The sequence below is a fragment of the Pinus tabuliformis genome, chromosome 6, assembly GCF_031772625.1.
Source record: "Pinus tabuliformis cultivar Carrire ecotype Pingquan chromosome 6, CPIR1, whole genome shotgun sequence".
Lineage (NCBI taxonomy): Eukaryota > Viridiplantae > Streptophyta > Pinopsida > Pinales > Pinaceae > Pinus > Pinus tabuliformis.
Genome location: NC_142292.1, coordinates 1,574,534,415 through 1,574,555,445, shown reverse-complemented (window position 1 = coordinate 1,574,555,445; position 21,031 = coordinate 1,574,534,415). Strand labels below are relative to the sequence as shown.

The following is a 21,031-nucleotide window of genomic DNA, read 5'->3' as shown; positions in this document are numbered from 1 at the left end:
TGCACAATTCTCTTGGATTGACGAATATCTTTTCCATACAGGATCTAATTTTCAAATCTGCAGATGCATCAGAGAAAGATGAAGTTTACAATATTATTAAGGCTTTCCATGACGAACCCTAGGTGGGCATTTTGCTGATCAAAACACTAGGCATAAAGTCTTACAAATTGGATATTACTAGCCCACAATATTCAAGGATGCAAAGAAATATGTCCAGAGCTATGATAGTTGTCAAAACATGGGTCACCCCATTCAAGTTGATGAAATTTGCCTGCAGCCCCAAATTGTACTCAAACCCTTTGAAAGATGGTCATTGGATTTTGTGGGCCCCTTCAACCGCTCTTTGAACCAAAATACATATATTCTGGTTTGCACATATTATGTAACTAAATGGGTTGAGGAAGTAGCACTCTCAAAGACTAGAGAAGAGTCAGTTATTAACTTCTTGTTTGAACTGTTTGTGCAGTGTGAATTCCCTAGAGATAGGGGTTCACAGTTCACTACCCACAAAAATTATGCTACCTTGTAGGAGTATCACATTAAACATAGGGTTACTTCCCCTTACCATCCTCAAGAAAATGGGCAGGTGGAAACTACCAATAAATTTTTAGAGGCGGTTTTAATAAAAACAGTATCTGTGAACCGCCGGAACTAGCTTGCCAAAATCTTTGACTCCCTATGGGCCTATCAAACAACTTGGCACAACACTACTGGTTATTCACCATACGATATTTTTTTTTATAAGGAGCCCATTTTTTTGATAGAATTCGAAATTAAGACTCTCAAAACTGAAAGGGAAGTCGAGTTGGATTTGACAAAAGCACAAAAATAATGCCTGCAACAGCTTAATGAACTGGACGAAATGCACCTATTGGCCTTGCAATGCACAACTATTATTCAACAGCAAAGGGCCAATTGGCATGATCAGCTCATAAAAAATAAGACTTTTCAAAAAGGCGATTGGGTGCTATTATATGATTCTAGATTTCAGGATTTCTGAGGGAATCTCCAAACTAGATGGATGGGAGCATATGAGGTCATCAACTTTTATGACAACGATACAGTGAGCCTTACTATGATGGATGGTTCTGGCATATCTTTCGTTTCCAATGGAAACCGACTATGCCTATATTACCAACCACTTACACATGATTATTTTCTTCGTGAGGTAAGAAATGAATCTAATATGCAGGTTATAGCTGACCAGGGAGGGAACCCCGCTTGTACAACCAACTGAAAAATTTTGTTTTTTAATCTCTTTCATTATGTACATAGTGTATATACCTTTTGTGAAAACCTTTTTTGAATATAGATTAAAAAAAGGGGGGTGGGGCAGTTGTTGTTCCTTGAGCAACAGTTGTTGTTCCCTTACACACAAATTATGTTCCCTTGGTCGTTGTTGCTACTCCCTTAACAATAGTTAATTTTCCCTTAATAACAATTGTTGTTCCCTTAGCAAGAATTTATGTTCCCTTAGTTAAAGTTGTTGTTCCCTTGGTCGTGGTTGATGTTCCCTTAGTCATAGCTATTGTTCCCTTGGTTGCAATTGTTGTTTCCTTAGTCACAGTTGTTGTTCCCTTGGTCGCAGTTGTTTTTCCTTTAGTTGCAATTGTTTTTCCCTTGGTTGCGGTTCTTGTTTCCTTAGTTACAGATGTTACTCTCTTACTCATAATTGTTGTTTTCTAGCCATATTTGTTTTTCTAGAAATAGTTATTCTTTTTAGTATGATTTTGAATCTCTCCTTTGATATCATGGTAAAGTGATAAGCTCCCAGAGTGATTTCCATAAGAAAATATTTTATAAGAAACTTTTAAGTAGACCCATAAAAACTCCTAAAACTTTAAAACAACCCTAATATTGTAAATTCATAAAGATGTTTATAATTCATTTCCTCCAGCACCACCAGAAGAGTTTTGTTTCCCTTTAGTTTCCTATAATTCTTTGATCTCCTTAAAAAATAAATTTTGGGAAGCAAAATGGCAAGTTAAAAGGGTAATTATTGCAATATTTTTTACACCATCCCTAACTCTTAAGGATTTGATGATACACCCCATTCACTAATATTTTGTCATAAAAAAAAACAAGAAAAAATAATGATAAGTACAAATAGAAGAAGAGTATTGGACAATGGATAGGAGGTCTCATCACGAGCTAGCCTACCATGATCATAGCACTTAATGTGGCAACATTACCACTCTGGTTACCGAGCCAGGGTTAAGCCCTCCGACCATTAAGTCGAAGGATAAGAGGTGTCATCATGAGTCTTCTTGTTCGTCTCATTACCTCTGGTGAATGACATTATTATCGACTGGTCACCATGTCAGAACAATGCCCTTTTGTTGAAAATTGAAAAATAAAAAAATATGAATCCCTTTTAGTGGAATGGGATACTGGCATATCAATGGGTTAAAGGAAACCCTATCGAGGCTATAGATTCCTATTCACAGTAGAGGACATGCCTGTGGTATTGAAGTACATTTGAAATTTTAATCTTACTTAGTAATAATAAAGGAAAATCATTGAATTACTGTGGGAACTTATTAAATTATTCCCTTGGAAGGTGGTGATGATGAACATGTATGAATGATTAATTTTAATTTTACATGTCAAGGATGTAACCTCTTGGATAATTATTAACTTTATTTTAAATTTCTTCCCTGTTTTCTCTCTAAAGGAAATGTTTTGGCGAAATTTATCTTATCCATGTTTTGGGTTCAAGATATCTCGAAATTATCTTTTCTGACTTTAATTCTCTAGGTGTCATCAATGTTTAGTCATGTCTAGTTTTTTATTATTTTTCTGATGGTTTCTCCATTATTCCTAATTAATGCACTCATATCTGATTAGTCATGTAAACTATATTGTCAAATCAAATGCATAATGAATGGTCATGAACGACCTCTAATTTCATTGGGGGGTGAAAAGTTAAACACATAATCGGACGCTTACAAAATCTTTAACATCATTGCATGCTATGCTTTTTTAATTTCCTAATATATGCAACATTTATGTTCCTGTATGTACTAAACCTTGTTATTTCTAGTCCCAAGTTTCTCCTGACAGAATAGCCGAAATGGGTGGCCACTCAGTGCATAGTGAACCTTCCCAACTGTGGGGTCTCTCAGAAATAACGCAGTATTCTGGACTAGGTAGGGTGGGCATACTACTTCCTATGGCTACAAGGCTTTGATAGTGAAGTTGCCTTGAATTTATGAAGAATTTGAACAATGAAACAACAATGATAAAGGGAAGACAAATACAAGTTAATGAAGAAGTTCTAGCGGAAGCAATAGGCCTACCCACAAAAGGTGAGAAATGGTTTGAGATGCATACTCCGCTACAGAGCGCAACATCCTTGTTTGTGAACCCTGGAGAAGAATTGGTGAGAAAAGGAAAATAGTACAATCATGCCTCATTGCTAGAGTTGTGGAAAGAACTAGCAAATGTTGTCCAAAGGTACATTACCTGTGATGGTCGATATGACGTGGTAAGGGGATGACATCTAAAGTTGATGGTAACATTAAGACGGAAGGTAATCCTAAACCTAGCTCATTTTATGAATTCATTATTGCATGAGACCTAAGTAATACTCAAGAGATCCAAGGATAAAGACTTAGTGGTCAGCCACCATGGGCTCATAAAATTGATAATTATTAGAAGTTTAAACCAAGCATAATTGAACTGGGAAGAGTTATTGGGAAACCTTGAGGCTCCACCAAAAACAGAAGCACCCATTGAAGAACCTAGAAACATTCCATCTAATGATAAGTAGCCAAAAGAAAATGAAGAAGTCAATCAAAATGAGAATGTTATGGTAGAAGGGACCTTACAGGAAAAATCACAAACTCCATCCCTCCAACAATTAACAAGGGTAGAAAAAAGGATGTATTCCCTCTTGGCCTCCTTACATAGGAAACAAAGAAGATCATATAGGTGGGCTAAGTCTTGAAATTATATAGACTCTTCAAAACAACCATTGGAGGGAAGTGGACCTAAAAAATTTCTAAATATAAGGAAAACCCATAAGGAGGATCCTCCTCAGGAGCAGGAAATGGAGGTATCTCAAGTTTTGGAATGATTGGAATTTTTTTGAATTCTATGGACTTTGAAGAAGCTACAGGTTGCTCAAGAAATCCTCTTGATCAAAGGGAATCACTTGTTTCTTCAACCTCTCCTCCAAATTCCATAACTACTATCATTTTAGAACCTTCAGGAGAACCTGAGAATATGTTTCTTCGAGAATACTCTGTTGATTCTGTTGTAATCGTCCTAGAACCCTCCTCTCCTAAAGAAGTGGCCTTATAATCTCCTCCATAAAACACGAAATGAGAAGTCAACACTGACTCTCCAATGGGACCCTAGGATGATAGAGACCTTGTTGAACCTATAACTGATGCCACAATTGAGCCTACCAAGGAATTGATGATTGGAAGCCCAATGGCCATAGCTGATGTTTCCTCTTCTCCAATTACCCTAGCCAGGAATTTCATAGAGAATGTTAACAAAGGTCTAAGGAATAGAAAAGTGAGGCTAGTAAGGCATTGAATTCATTGAAGAAAGAAAATAGGAAGTTACAAAGAATGGTATGGAAACTTAAAAAGTGGTTGCGAAATAGTATGGCCCAAAGGCATTATGAGAAGACAAATGACAAAAAGAAGGTAGTTCGGGAGAATGAAACCTAAATTGAAACTAAATATTTTGCTTTTATCTTTAGTGTGGGAACTCAGAGCGAGTCAGATACATCCAATATTGATGTTTTAACTATTGAATTTGGAACTCAAACAGGTTTACCAATTTCTATTACAGGAGAAACATAGACTCCTTTAATCATGGAAGCCACCATTCAGGTTTCAAATAAAAATATGAAAAATGAGAGAGCGATGTAAAAAAGGGGTAGTACCTTAAAAGGAACATCATGAGTTGCTTGAAATGTTTAAGACATTGTCAGGTATAGAGGACGAAACTTATGCCAACATGAGAGCAGCCAAGAAAATGATTCAGTCTTTGGAGAGTCAACATGAAAAAGCCACGGAACAAATGAAAGAAGTCTGCTTTATATAATCAGATGCTCTATCATGCAGGTCTCCAGCTAGAAATTATGCCTTATTTTTCCTAGAATGGTATTTATTGCTTAAGGTTAAGGCCGTTCGGTCTGGGCAACCTTACGAATTATAGAACATTTCAGAGTTTTGTTAATTATTTCCATAACAAAGATGATAATACAAAGTAATTTTTATGTGAACTTTGCATGCACAACTTCTTCTTAGAAGAGCAGAGAGATGAGAATCCTGCCCCATTTATAGGGGATGTACAGTTCCAATCCTTTATATCATTTTCTGGAAATCAGATAAAATGGGAAAAAGCATATGATGTATATAAAAGAAGAGAGCTACACCTCAACCTTTGGTTTAGAGGAGAGACATGAAGCCCCTTGCATACACTTATACATCATAAGAGGTTCATGGAACAATCTGGCATTTTCGGTGCTTTGGCACCTATTTACAATGATGTCTTGCAGGTCAGGATTGGAATATCTATTAGATATCAAGGTCAAGGCTCTTCGAGGAGCCAAACAAAGATGACAAGTGCCATCTGGAGAAATTAAAAATAGAGAACCCTTTAATTATCAAAATTTCTAGGCTGCAATGAGTAGGGCACATGATTATGCTCATTTTGTATTAGAAGAAGGCCCTAATTGGATAGGGTGCAAGTACAGAAGTCCTATAATCTAGTGACCTCAAGATGATTATAAGTCTACGTATTATTTGACCTAGGTAGGTAAGTATGTTTCTTTTCAAGATATCCAGAGTAGAAATGGATTTCAGCATTATGGAGAAAACCCTTATGCATCCTATTCTTTAATTGTCCTTCATGTCAATCACTTGTTTCCATGGGATCATGCAAATAGGTAAGTTGGGGTATGATGTTGGGCTTTATCATTGATATATTCTCTTACCATATTTCCTTATCTAGGAAGAAGTCAATAAGCTTTTGATCATTTTATTCTTTAAAGAGTTAATTTAAATTATAGAAAGACACAATATACTTATGATTCGAACTAATAATTGACAAGGATATTCGATATCAGATATTGTACCCTGGAATAGTCGAAGAAGAACGAGTTATGTGGAGTTGTGCGGGTTTTTTATAACCTGATTTGAAAGATCAGTTGAAGAAAATATCTTGGCCTGCTATTCTGGGAAACGTTGGAGATTTCTCAATTTGAATTAAGTATCCTGAGAATCTTTAGATTCTCAGGATTGCTTCTCTATTTTGAAAATAGACTTGATTGTAATATAAAAACGAGGAATTGAACCTCGGTAGTTTAGTGGGGGATTACTGTCATTTTAATCTGTGGTATAATTTTTTTATAGACATATTTTTTAAGTTGTTCATATTAATTTAATGGAGATTTTCATGGTTCAAGCTTAACTTATTGCACTGAATTAGCTATGAGGTAGTTGAATTCCAACGATCTTGGGCCTAGTCCTGGAACAACTATTTTCCTTTCTTGTGTTATTACATATACGTTTAGCTTTCAATTATTATTTTATAATCATTCAAATTCATTTATAGATCTAATCGATGGTTATTGTATTTGTCATTACAGTATTAGTTTCTGCAGAAATCACAATGAAAGATCACAGAATTGGTTTTATTATAGTTGGTTCTTCAAGTTTTATCTATTATGTTGTTTCCTATGATTAATGAAGAGTCGTTAATCTTGAAGATTCTATATTTCTTTTAGCGGATTCATTTCAAGAGTGTTGTTCCTTCCTTATAGATGCAGTTTCCTAGGAAACAAATTTGTGTTAGGAGGGTTATTTTAATATTCTTGGTAGAATATTTAATGCTTACTTCATTGTTTTTGGTAAAATATTTAATGCTTTGATTCCTTTAGCAGTTTTAATTGTTTATCCTTGAAACCCATAAGTTGTGAGTGAATTGTCCTTTTCGGTAGATCTTAGTTGTTCCTTTTATTCACATGCATTTACCTTTCATTAGGATTAGATAATATTAGCACCAAGGAAAATTTTAAGGATGGAATATTTTCTTGAAGTTTAAAACATTGGCGAATCTCACTAATCCCTAATATGCAAATTATAAATTTTTATTGATATATTTGTAAAATTAATCAAATTTATAATTATTTTATATATAGTCTCTCTATAATGTTGGCGATTTTTAAGGTAAAATAATTTTATATTCTAAAATTTGGGCGAATTGTCTTTTATAAAATTGGAAATTGGCGAATCTTTTTTGTGGAAAAATCATGGAAAATTAGCCCACTGGGCGAACATTAGCCCCTAAAATTTTCCATGATTAGCACTATCGCTTGCACATACTGTGTGGACAACCTTGAAATAAACAGACAAAGCTCCAGGCTGACGATTTAATGTATACAGGCCAGTTGGTCTTTTAGGAACAACTAAGCAACCCAACACTTTCCCACCCATTAATGAGACTTGTATCTTGCAACCTTTATGCAATAATGACAACGAAAATCATGAAAAAAAAAAAATCTCTTTTATATGTTAGAACAATATCACTAAAACAACGAAACCAATGGTTTTATGAGATAACTAAGTCATCTGTTGAAGATTAACTAAATTATTATTTTGAAGTATCATATATATTTGGTTAGAACATAGCTAAAAGTAAGAATATGAATAACAATAGAGAATAAATAAAGGATAATCATACAAGACAATTTTGAATGAAAATGTAAGGCCAACAAGAAAATTATAGCTAACCATAAAATAAATTAGGTCAATTGATTGTAACCTTGTTTATCTAACAACGTTAATTACATATAGATACAAAATGGCTACAAGGAACATTAGTCTCCTATTATAATGATAATTATATATTCATTATATATGGAGCAAGAAAATATTCTTCAATGTGGTTACACCAATGTCATTTCATAATGGGCATGCGTTGAGAGATTAGCTCTTAATGGAAAAGAGGGTTATCCCAATATGTCTAAAGGTTGTCGAATTCTCACTATTAGAGGTTGATATGTCAATAATGTTCTCTGACTAGAACTAAAAAGTTAGTGTGCAATATATGTGGATTCATTTCATGCATCAATGTACGCATCAAATTGACTTAGAATTATTTCCTTGGAGTTTTTTTGTGCTTAATAAACTTGAAATAATGATCAGTCTTAAACACAACACCAAAGATTGGTTATTCATGACCACCTAATTTAATTAAGTAATAAATTTCTTGTACATGTTTATTGTAAGGTCATAACTCATTTACAAATCACCATTTCAAAATCTCATATATATTCTCTTCCTTGTGCTTCTAATTTCTCTTTTGTGCACTAATGTGACTAGCACATGTAACTTTCATTTACACTGATAAGAGCACACAAAATTACTTCACAGTGTCTCATTATAAAATGTTAGAATACTTTATGATATGAATAGAAAGTATACAAATTTAAACCATATATGCTTCTTTTTTATGGACTTTTTTTTGTATATTACTAGAGTTCTTTGGTTCTTTATTGCATAACGACACATATTTCCTTTGTGTCATACAAGGAAGGAATTATTTCTAGCAAAGATTTGTTGAATAATAAGGTGAGAGATTTGGTGTTGCAGTCAAAGTTGAAGCTCAAGTATGTGTTGATAATTCCAAACAAGATAATTTAGGACATGACTCACTCTTAGCCAAGTTAGGCCTTCAAGCTCATACGACCTAGTGTTGGGACTAAAAAATAACATGACTATGTCTTTCATCAAGTGCAGATATGTAGATGGATAGAAGTGGATGTGGTGAAGACCTATACTTTATGATTGACTGAAGAAATCATGAAGCTCCAAATTAAAAGATGAAAAATATTATCATGGAACTCTAAAAAAACTTACTTTACCTAATCATTAATAAGGGGATGCCTACTTGTAAAAAGGAGATTTACCCACTTTGGGATTTATAAACCTAGCTATTTGATATTGTGTTGAAGTTTTGATAATATATTATGGTTATTTCCTTTTTCAAAGTATGTATGGGACACATAAGGATTCAAAAACCTATTTATCTTCAGTCTTAATGTAAATCTCTCAAAAATTTAAAAAGTTTTTTCCCTTTACCAAGTATGTCTAGGGTGGGCTGATTCCTTACATGTTCAATTTCACCCTAAAACCATTACCTACGAAAAAAACCTCTTAAGATATAAACTTTTATAGGTTATCCAAGCTTAGACCTCATTGCGGAATATTTAAGCATTTTTTTTTAATTAAGTAAACTGTAACATGGTGAAGTTTTATCATTGTTTGAAAACTTCCTAAAGAGTGTGAACATGTCCTTGAAAGTTATTGTTATATTGTATAAGATATAGATGCAAATGGTAAAATTTTGACAACCACTAGATTTTTAGGGAGGTGACCAATGCACCTTGAGTAGAGAACCGTTTGGTTCCTCCTATACTTGTTTTAAATACTTACAACAATACCAAAGATCAAAATTTCAACTATGCAATTGGGTCTATCAAGTAGTCAAAGAAATAAGAGGGAGAATCAATTAATGGCCCCTCCAACATACACAATGCAATGAAAAAATATTATTTTGACACTCATAATTTTGAAGTTGATAAGAAACTAAAGCCGAAAAGATACCATGGCTTTTTTATCATCAAATTTGTTACACTAGCGAATAATATTGGGGATCCAAGCCCCAATTACCATAAAGACTTATTACCTAACATGAGCTTTGTTCCTATTACAAATTGATTCCAATGTCTTTATATTTATGCTCATCACAATATCACTTTTTGGTCTCATTATTATATGGTTTTTTGTTTATCCCCTCAGTTAATAAAACATATAGGTGTTTATCGTAGTTCACCAGCTAGAAATTGTATACAATTCATGATTTATGTCCATAGTTTTGATTATATTATTAATTAAGGGAACGCTTTTAATGGTTTTACTAGAGTTTGAAGTGAGCTACAATGAGGTGCACACCATGGCTACATATTTTCCTTTATCATGGCTTAAATGGTTTCTTCCTTTATTTTTTCTACTAATGAAATTGATGTGCCTCCAAGATTAATCATTCCCTTATCCTCCAAAACATGTCATGTTCTCTGCTTAAACATGTGCCTCTAATCAATGATAAATAAGTCACATATCCAATGGAGATCATACAAGTCTTAATGGATCCATTTCCAACTTCATCTCAAAATATTTTGATCTCGTTCAAATTTGGACCATCAAAATCTATGCCTTCTTTAATCTCACCAAACTCATACCCCCAATAAATCTCATAAATATCCCACTTGGTTAGTTGATGAAACATATGAATAATGACCAATCATTGGGGTACTTTTGCCATTAAAAAAGGGTCTCAAAACAAAAAAAAATACTAAAAAATTGATTTTCAAATAACCAATAAGATTCAAGGTGATGATGTATGTGCAAAGGTAAAGATTTTTGGAGAAAAGGCGACAAAGATAATTTTTTTAAATGTATTTTTAGTTTATCTCCTTATTGGTTTACCCAAATGTCAAATAAAGGCATTCTACATCAAACAAGTACCAACTCTAATTTTAAGTACACCTACTTAATAAAATTGAAAATATATGAAACAAAATGTTACATGCATTTTCAATTCCTTTTGGTACAGTTCTACTCAAAATTATGTCGATAAAGAGTAGGTACTCATTAGATCATAATTAAATTCTGCATGAAAAATTCCCATACACTTGAGATTTGAATATGTGAATAAACATATGAGGAAATTAAAAAAAATACAATTAAAAGATAAATAGTTTTCTTTCATTTTTTGAAAAGTTCATCTCATTTTTTATTTTAACTCTTATTTTTATTCTCCTTATAACATCTATTTTAGATCTCAAAGTTATAACATCTACTTTAAAATTCAAAGTTTCCTTCATATAGATTTAGAACTTCTAATAACAACCAGTCTATGCTTTATTAGACTTTTTAGAAGAAAAACCTGAAAGTGAAGAAGCTGTAACAGTGTCCTCTTAAGATTTTACATCTGCATAATGCAAATACGTTTTGTTTCATATTAGTACTACTTCCCAGGATCTCATAACATTTACACAATCAATTCTACTAAAATATTTTGTGACCAGATTTGGGCAAAACAGATTTTAAGCAAGTTGTGTTATATTAAAATTTAATGTAATATAAAACTCTTCTTTCAAGCGAACAGATGTTCAGTTCAATATCTTAGCTGATTCTAAGACGATGCAAAATACAAGAAAAAGAAGCCAAGGCTGGGTTTAGCTAGATAATCTTACAGAAAAGCCAAGAAAAGGAAACCACAGGTTGGACGAATACAGATACTCTTACAAGATAAGTTTGGACAACTGTCCCAAAATAATACACATGATATATTTTCTCTGCTACTGCGCATTAATTGCTATATTCAGTGTTATCTTTCTACTTGAGACTAGAGTAGAATTTTTATATCTTTTCGGTTTTAATGATATTTTATAAACCGCCCATAGATGACAGAGCAGTGTCATATTTCTACCTAAGAGTAGAACCTGTATGTCTTTGCGGTTTTAATGATATTGTATAAACCACCGATAGATGCCACACACATGAGTAGAACCCCCAAGATGATGCATATCTGCATAAAAAGTAAATACATTAGAAGTATGTATATGCTTCCGAATGTTATTTCTTAGTTCTGCGCATTTTAGAAAAGTCAATAATATTTATTTGCATTATACATGCTAAAGAACTTTCATGAATTCTTATCCCCTTTTCTTCTTTTCTTCATGATTTTTTCCTCAGTGTGCTCGTATATCCTTTATATTGTTCCGTTTCTCTTTTTTGACCATTGGAAAGTTTATTCTAACGCAGTACAGGGTGATGCCTTCAAGCACGTTTCAGAATACTAACCCAATTGGTTATCCACGACAAGCTGTATCTTTTTGGTTTGTATATTGCGAGCCACATGGTGCAAGGAAGCTGCAATAGGGAGACGTATAACACAAGTTAATGACAATAAATATATATATTATTGAACTTGTTTGAGTCATTCTTGTGGTCAATTAACTAATTATGACTTGCTGATATATATATTTCAATAAACTAAACTTGATGACTAGAAGATGAAAGTTTCAACTTCATTATTACAGAGTAAAGAATGAATCAAGCAAGGTCAATAAACTAAACCTGATGAAAGTCTTGTCTTCATTATTATAGAGTACTTACAAAGTAAGTTGTCGGAAAAAAAGCAAATCCTCCAAAGAACCCAAGCAGACTCCCAAAGAAAGGAAATGATATGCCAACGAAGCATGTTAGAGCTGGTATTAAGAAAAAGTGAGTTAGAACAACATTTCATCCATAGAAAGTAATTTAAATTGTTTGTGAGAACGCAAAGTTTCTGCTTATTTTTCGGTAAGACCGATTCCACTTACCGACGTAGGTTGAGCGAGAAACCAAACGAAGCGGAAGTCCTGGAGTAAAGTGAAGTTTCTTGACCAGCACTGTTTCCATCATATCAAATACTGGCATAGCAAAAATCTACAAGAAACACTAAACAATTTCAGGAACTCAACAAGTTACACTGATATTTACCAAGCTGCGCCTCGAAATGAAAAATTGATGTAGATGGTTCTTGGCACCCACTTAAATTCATGAATTCGAGTAAAAAGATTTATGGAACTGCGAGAAATATGCATATTTGTACTAGGTTATAATCCAATAATGTGAGGCAATTACTATAAACAGCAAAATATTAGAGTATACCTGATAGCCTCCAATCATATGGACTACCACCATAATATTGGCCATTGCAATAAGCCATGTGGGCGTTCGAAGTGTAAGAAGAATATCGTCGTCAACGGAATTTCCGAAGGTCCAATAGCCGACTAATGCAACTGGAAAAAAACAGAGAGCAACTATAATATACGCAAAAACAACTCCTCGCCACATAGGGATCTTGGATGGCATCCCTGGTTTCGAAGGAATAGTAGCTTGGATCTCTAAGACTACATTATGTCCTGCATAAGCAAAGGCAACGTCTCCCAAGGCATTGAACACATTAAAGACAACATTCTTAGCTGATGTGTTTGGAATACCATAATCCACATCCGGCGATCGTCCTTTATGAGCAGAGGCTACCCAAGCAATTGTAGAGTAGCTGAGCAGTCCAATCGGAGTAAAATCAGTATGGCTCCTCAAAAACATACTTTCTTATATTAATTTTGCATAGTTGCCCAGAGAAAGGAGAAGAAATGTAATTGGTTAAGTGAAATTCAACTTTTTAGTCCAATGATAAAAATAATTTGTTGGGGAAAAGTTGATACACTTAATTAATAATGTAATTAATGATGGAAAGGCAGAAAAGGAAAGCACACAATACATATAAAACAAATTATTAAATTTCTCACATAAATAGTTATTTATAAAATCGTTGTTATTAGTTTGCACATACATTTCCATAACCTGAATTGCAAAATATATAAAGAACACATTCACTAAATATAAAATCATGACATACTCTAACTTGAAATTCCTTTTCTCCAACTAAATCATATTTAACAAACTCACACTCTAATATTAGACTAGACTTACCTCAGCTTATCTCTCCATGCACTGTAATATTCAACCCCAGTTACCCTTATCTCTCTATGCATGGCATGGAGTAATTTACTATTTCCAACAATTAAAAGCAGAAAACCAGTGTGCAAACGCAACCAATAATTTTCGGACACTCAAATTACAACAGCAGCATTTACTTCTCGCAACGACTCCTCAAAAGCATACCTTAGAGACATGATCGCTGCAGCCAGCGAAATTCCAGCAATTGAATTGAAATTGGGCAGTTGTGCTAGCACAAAATGGACTGAACCAAAAATAGCGATGAAGTATGACTCCCTTATTTGTTTACAACTTGGACAAACAATATCATGAAACTTCTTCAATGACTTGCCCCCAGCAACCATGTAGACTATATCAACACCAACTTCAACTATCAATTGCTGTGGAACAACAATCCATAAACCAAGTTTTTGGCCAAAAGCTTCCTGCCCCAACTCATGATACCGATCAAAACGTTTTCCTGGAATCATCTCATGCATCTCCACCATCTGCCAAAGTGTATATAGAGTAATTACCCATGATAGGATAAGCACTACAACACCCGGGCCCCTGCAAAACAATCAAGACTGTTCAGAAATGTAGTGAGATAATCCTGATGAATGATGTGTATTCAAATATGACTAAATATTTCTATCACAAAAACATAAAATCTAGCATAAAGTACAATAAACATGCTAGCATTTTCGCTTGAAAACATAAATGGAAGCTGCCACCTACAGAGTCAGTCCATGGAATGACTTCATGACTTCATGTATGAGAATGAGATGCATAGGTGTATTGTGTCATCACTGTACCGTTTCAGAAAATTCTATAGTAAAAGTTAATGAATTTACCATCCTAAGCTTGCCATCGCAGAGGGCAAGCTGAGGACTCCAGCCCCCACCATGGCAGTGACATTGTGGAATGTTGAGTACCACCACTTGGCATGACGAGATGATGTAATTGGCCGCCAATCCTCGTCAGATTTTCCAGTTGTTTTAGTGCCTCTGGTGCCTTTTGCATGTTTCTGCGAGAAGTATTATAACCATCTTCAAAACTTAATAAATAAAATGTTAGAAACTCAAGATAAAATAATACAAAAATTTACGTACACATTAATATTAATTGATCACACAAAAATTAAAAATGGATAATTACCATGAATCTAATGAAAAGTATTTAAACCTTTTCAAAATAATTAATAATCTAAAATAAAATAACATACAACCACACACTAAATTAAATAATTACTTCACGAAACGTGACTTAATAAATAGCTATCTAATTTTAAATACTATTTCAACATTGAAAAAATTGAAAACAGACTTCAAATTTCTGCAATTCAGTTAGCACTTACCCGGAAAAAAATGTTTTTATTTAATTTCCATGGGCCAAGAGAAGCGGATAAGTTCTCCGATTAAAGCTTAGAAAATAATAAAGTGTTCTATGGTTGGAATAAGTAGACGAGTTTTGAAGTTATGACGGAATCTTAGATGATAAACTTATCTTTGGAAGACGAAATTGCAACGGTTAAATTACTGTTACATAATAAAAATTTGACTTAAAAAACCGGCCAAATTCTTGTGATATAACAGTGTACTTTATTAGACGTGTAGGAAGATTTCTTACTTTTTCTGTAATCAAAATTTAGATAGATTCAGAACTCTGCCTATTACAAACTTAGGATAGGATTGACGTTTAATTTATTATCATAAAAATACGTCGGTTTTCTTTTCTATTAATTAAAGTATGAGTAAATTTGAGTGGATCATAAAACAAAAACAATTTACTAGGGGTGATATTGATATCAAGTTTAAGTAATTTATAATTTTGTGATATTTTTATAGTTTGAATGGTTCTAATAGTTAAGAGTATGTGTTTTATTCTAAGAGGTAACAGGGTCAAAACCAAATGGATAGAATATATATGCTTTAAGGGTGATTTAGATACCAAGTTTCAGTTACCCATAGTTTGGTCACAATATGATGTAACATCTTTACAGCTTGAGTGGGTCTAATGGTTAAGAGCACGTGTTTCCTTCTAATAGGTCACAGGTTCAAAACCAGAGGGGTAGAGTATGTATGCCTTAGTAGACTTAGCAGTCAAATGTGACATCTACAAGAGGGGGTAGAGTATGTATGCATTCTTAGCTTTAGCAGTCAAATCGCCTAGTAAGTCTCTTGCCCCATAAACAAAAGATCTCATAGACGTAGCAGTCAAATAGTCTAGTGTATCTCTTGCCCCATAAACAAAAAATCTCATACAGCAATTTAATATCTAACTTCATAATAACTTTAAAATTAAATAACAATAATACTTTAAATCATATATAATAAAATAATAATTTGCCACTACTAATCTTGTCCACTTGATATTTATCTATATTTCAGTAAAAGGCGGCCGTTACAAATACAAACTTTATTTCTGAATAATGGAGAAATTTTAATCTTATACGAACAGACGACAACTGTTGCTCTAGTTTATCCATATTACATAGTAAAGCACCTCCAAATATCTTGCCGAGGGATCCAACACAGCACGCACAGTGTAATTTAGTCAAAGAATAAAGGACTGCTTCCTAGGGTTGTTTTTATTACAAGAAAAATGGAAGAATTTTAAGCTAAGACGACCAGATTATTTTTTGAAAGGTCAGAATAAAAGACTGTTTCATATGGTTGTTTTTATTACAGAAAAATGGAGGAAGTTTAAGTGTGGACGAGCCGATTATTTTTTAAAACTTCAGATATTTTAAGGTAGGTCAACTAAAGTATAATTTTAATTTTCAAATATTGCAGTTTTTTTCCGGAATAATGGAGAAATTTTTAGATAGGACGGGTTGATTATAATTTTAATTTTGATAAGCGACTTCTATTGGTCTTGTGCCTTCCAAACTTTAAAAATATTCAGGCTTTGTCTAACCGTGGGTCTTTCTGAACGTTAATTTTATTCCATTCAAACTCATTCAATCCATGGCCTAAACAGAATAAAACAAAGCCTATTGAACTTTAATTTTAATTTCAGATTTATGGCCAAACAATTACCCTTATATGTAACGTATCTCATTATGTATTGTTTTAATATATTAGAATAATGACTTTAATAAAATGTAATTGATAAACACAAATTGACATATTTTCAATTGCACCTAAATAATTGACATCAACTCCATTAACTAAACTGACTAGTTAACTTAAAAGTAATAAATATTTATGGTAACTCATAGTGACATTTAGTAATCACGTTGATGTATTAATTTGTATAATACAATGGAACTTTTTATACAGTGTAATGTTAACCTTAATTTAAAAAAGCAACTAATTTTTTTTTTTTACAGTTTGCCCTCCAAGGGCACTAGGGCTCCCTGGCCCGAGGCAATACGTCAGCAAGTTTTAATAAGGCACGGACCCGCCTTAATTAAGAGCAGACATCGGAGACCACCCAGCATCCAAAAACATTCTGTCTGAGTCCAATGGCAGCAGAACCACGAGTGCGCATAGTGGTCTTATAAGCAACAAATGTTTTGAGTATGTTATAGGGTATTAATTGGGTGGTGGTTGTATATGTTTATTTTTTGATTTTACCAAAACTAAAATTTAACAAGGGAGCCACTACCATGGCGGTAGTCTCTGCTGGGGTCTCCCATAACAACAGAATACAAAGGCTCTGTGCAACATGTCTACACACTCAATATAATTATCATGCTCATAAGTTCACTCTATTACTGAGCATATTAAGAGATCATAGAACTGTTTGGTTTGAACCAAGTGCTCATCACTTATTCTGTTTGGTTTGAACAAACTTGCTACCTTCCCTGAAAGATCTTGTTGTCTGCATGGCGTTGCAAATTCAGTGTGTAATTTGTTACAAAAATTCATATTAGGGCTTGAAAATAAAAATATTTAGTCACTCGAACTTCTTTGGAGAATTTTGGAACTATTGATTCTGTCCTTGGAAGATAGCGCAGAGAAACTACAGCTCTTTCCCGCGAGGTCTTTATTCAGAAAAGCTGGAGACTGTGATGCAGATAAGTTTTTCCTTCTAACATGCCCTTGAAACCCTTGGGCATGCATCGGAGATGTGGATATTGGATTAGCTCCATCCATCTCCAACTTGACAACTTCGGCGGCCGCTTCATAGAGCAAATCCCATGCATCAGTATTCGTTGTCAAAGGAGTTGTTGGCGGGGATGAGACGTATGAAGGACCCTTCGAGATTCCCCTGGACCAACTGCCAACTGCAGATAAGATAGACAATGGAGACCTTGTCAGACTATTTGACTGCAAATCAAGTTTTACTAAAAGAATATGAACAATCATATAAAAGAGTATGGCCGACTTAACATCTTCTGCCTACACGCCCACTGAGAAGACTGATTCATATCACTGTTTTCATCATCATCAAGCATGGCATGAGCAATCTGGCTGGCCAAACCAGCCATGTAGTCATCTTAAATCTAAATTAAGTCATTATTTTTAAATCTATGAAATCAAAAAATAAAACAAAATTCCTTAAAGTTTTGTAATCCAAGCAAATAAATACGAACAAATGTGAAGATGATAATATCACGCGTCAAAAAGACAATGCCACATTTCTTATATCTGTCAAAAGGACTCTGCCACGTTTCATATATTTTTCATGCAGTTCGACGTAAAAGAGCATGTTGTTCACTTTTATTCGAGACTGGTTCATAAATCTCTCTGCTTATGCGTAAGCGCTATCCGCATGGTGTTGCAAATTCAGTGTCTCTCTTGCTATCTGCATGGCGTTGCAAATTCAGTGTGCAATTTGTTACAAAAATTTAGATTAGGGCTTGAAAACAAAAAAATTTAGTCACTCCAACTTCTCTGGAGAATTTGGGAACTATTGATTCTGTCCTTGGAAGAGAGCGCATAGAAACTACAGCTCTTTCACGCGAGGTCTTTATTCAGAAAAGCTGGAGACTGTGATGCAGAGAAGTTTTGCCTTCTAACATGCCTTTGAAACCCTTGGGCATGCATCGGAGATGTGGATATTGGATTAGCTCCATCCATCTCCAGCCCGACAGCTTCGCTGGTCGCTGTATAGAGCAAATCCCATGCATCAGTATTCTCTGTCAAAGGAGTTGTTGGCGGGGATGAGACCTGTGAAGGACCCTTCGAGCTTCCCCTGGACCAACTGCCAACTGTAGATAAGGTAGACTGCGGAGACCTTGCCAGACTATTTGACTGCAAATCAAGTTTTACTAAAAGAATTAGATATTATGTGTATTTTATAGGCTTAAATGAACAATCATATAAGAGAGTCTGGCATATTGTAGATATGGAGTACTCAGAAAAATGAATAAAACTTAACATCTTCTGCCTGCACGCCCATTGAGAAGACTGATTCATATTACTAAAGGTCGGAGAGAGGGGAATAACCACATCTCCCCAACAGTGGAAATTGGTTCTAGCCGTGGGTAGTGTTCCTCTTGGCTAACTGCCACTACTTTTCAAGAATGAAAATGAGAGGGGAAAATACCCATAAAACTTGATAGCTGCAGCCAGAAATGACAAACAAGCCAAGTGGCAGCAAAAGAAAATAACAAGCTAAGTGGCAGGCAAAAACAAGCCAAATGGCAGGAAACCAAAACCAACATTTATAAGATTATACGCCTGCATTTATAAGATTATACTGGCAGTTAATGTTAAAAGACTAATGTTAGATCAAGCGATCGCTAATAGTCCCTATCAAAAGCCCAGAAAATCATTGGAACCACAAACTAACAAATTGCATCCAAAATGTTTCATATAGCATAACTTACCCCACTGGAGAGATTGCTTGCCCATGTTCTGAACCTAAAAACCACAGAAATCAAACCTGTCTATGAGATTTTGTTGGGTAGAACACAACACAAGATACAGAAACTACAGAAATCAAACCTGTCTGAGATTTTATTGGGAAGAACACACAAAATACAGAAACTACGAGCACAAAACTAAAACTCATACCATGTTCTCGAACGAAGCCTTGTTGGCTTCTTCTGCAAAAACCAAAATTTTTCTGATCAATAATACAACACAATACAAAACTCATATAAAAAAATTATGTCCAACTCTTCCTCACCTTGCAAAACCAACTTGTAGGCATCTTGAGAGGCAGCATTCAGAGCACCAATCTGGGCAAAAACCACACACCCAAAACCAACATCATAATCATCTACACAAACATCAGAAGGGGAGAAAAAAATGAAAAAGGAAAATAAAGTGAAGCCTGTACTTACCCCATCCACTTTGATAAAACCATCAACCACCCTGTTGAGAAGAGGATGGCCCAAGTCCACCAGAACATCCACGTTTGGACCATCAAACCGAACACTACCTCTTGGCTTCTCCATTGCCATAACCTTTTTCTTCAAGTCTGTGGATTATTCTAATAGCCTGCAAACCATAACACAGTTACGGATAAAACCACACGTATTAGTAACGTGGCAATCAGTTTGGGCCACACTGCACACGTGTAATGACTGACCTAAGTTTCGAAATGGGCCAAACCAGCAGAACTTTGCTTCAACCAGCCTACTTTGGATAAGATGATATTGCAAACTTTGCCTCCACAGCCTACTTTGGATAAGATGATATTGCGGCAATCTTTTTGCATCGGGCAACGTGAAGGCTGTAATAAGACCTCAATTGTTTTCTGAAACAAAAACTTTGCTTAAAATTTTGTTGAATGAAATTGGGAGCATTAAACTTAGTTTAAAACGCAAAAACACCGAAAAAAAAATCGGTCAAAGTATAAACTAATACTCGGTCAACGATAGATCTCTAATAGTCCCAATCAGGGACTAATAATAAGCATAGAAGAAGAAAAAATTATTTTAATGTCCACGAGGCTAAAGATAGCCTATGGGACAGATTGCTTCTTCATCTGCTTGATGTATTCGGCCCTTTTTGTGTGAAGCTTCACAATAAATGCTCCCATCTTCTCGACAAACCCCTTGTTAAATAGATTATCCCAAGAACTAACTGTCAACGTATCTACATATACAACCGTATTAATTGGGTAGTGGCTCTATATGTCTATTTTTACCCCATTTTAATACTCCATAGCATGTTATATATTTTCAACCCGCCTCATCCATCCGATTAACTCTTTTCCATATCCATCCACGTTGGCTGACTACTTACTCAACACGTGTCAATTATGCCTACCGAACATTTAATGCTGCACATCATTTTTGTCACGTTCGATGCTCCCCAGCGGAGTCAGATACCCGTCGATCGACGTGTACGAGGACCCCGTCAATTATACACAATTCAGAGACGAGGTCTAGTAAACTGGTTCAGCAATTTTATAACCATTTGAGCGCGCTGTTTTTCCACTTGAGCCCTTTAAAGGGATTGGGGAACCACCGGTCGCTTGAAAGCCCATTTCTATTACCATTTTATCATGCTGTAGCCCCGCCTTCACCCGAAGAATTATAAACCCCCCCA

At 34.6% G+C, this 21,031-nt stretch overlaps 1 protein-coding gene and 1 long non-coding RNA gene across 2 annotated transcripts; both read right to left on the bottom strand.

Moving 5' to 3' along the window:
* Nucleotides 1-11,517: 11,517 nt before the first annotated feature.
* Nucleotides 11,518-14,484, bottom strand: LOC149264805 (lysine histidine transporter 2-like). Its single transcript, XM_089390414.1, has 7 exons — nt 14,432-14,484; nt 13,764-14,147; nt 12,744-13,137; nt 12,413-12,518; nt 12,207-12,298; nt 11,892-11,960; nt 11,518-11,616 (listed from the first exon to the last, which is right to left on the bottom strand). Exons 1-7 carry the CDS (start codon nt 14,482-14,484, stop codon nt 11,518-11,520), a joined length of 1,197 nt encoding a protein of 398 aa, XP_089246540.1.
* Nucleotides 14,485-19,376: 4,892 nt separating this feature from the next.
* Nucleotides 19,377-19,723, bottom strand: LOC149264804 (uncharacterized). Its single transcript, XR_016250162.1, has 3 exons — nt 19,662-19,723; nt 19,547-19,578; nt 19,377-19,393 (listed from the first exon to the last, which is right to left on the bottom strand). It is a non-coding gene; the product is annotated as an uncharacterized LOC149264804 (long non-coding RNA).
* Nucleotides 19,724-21,031: the final 1,308 nt, after the last annotated feature.

Coding starts and splice junctions, on each gene's coding strand:
- LOC149264805 (XM_089390414.1), bottom strand. CDS start 14,484: ATGGTGGGGGCTGGAGTCCTCAGCTTGCCCTCTGCGATGGCAAGCTTA. Junction 13,138..13,763: donor GCAGCGATCATGTCTCTAAG/GTATGCTTTTGA, acceptor TGGACTGCTCAG/CTACTCTACAATTGCTTGGG. Junction 12,299..12,412: donor TTCTCGCTCAACCTACGTCG/GTAAGTGGAATC, acceptor TCTTAATACCAG/CTCTAACATGCTTCGTTGGC.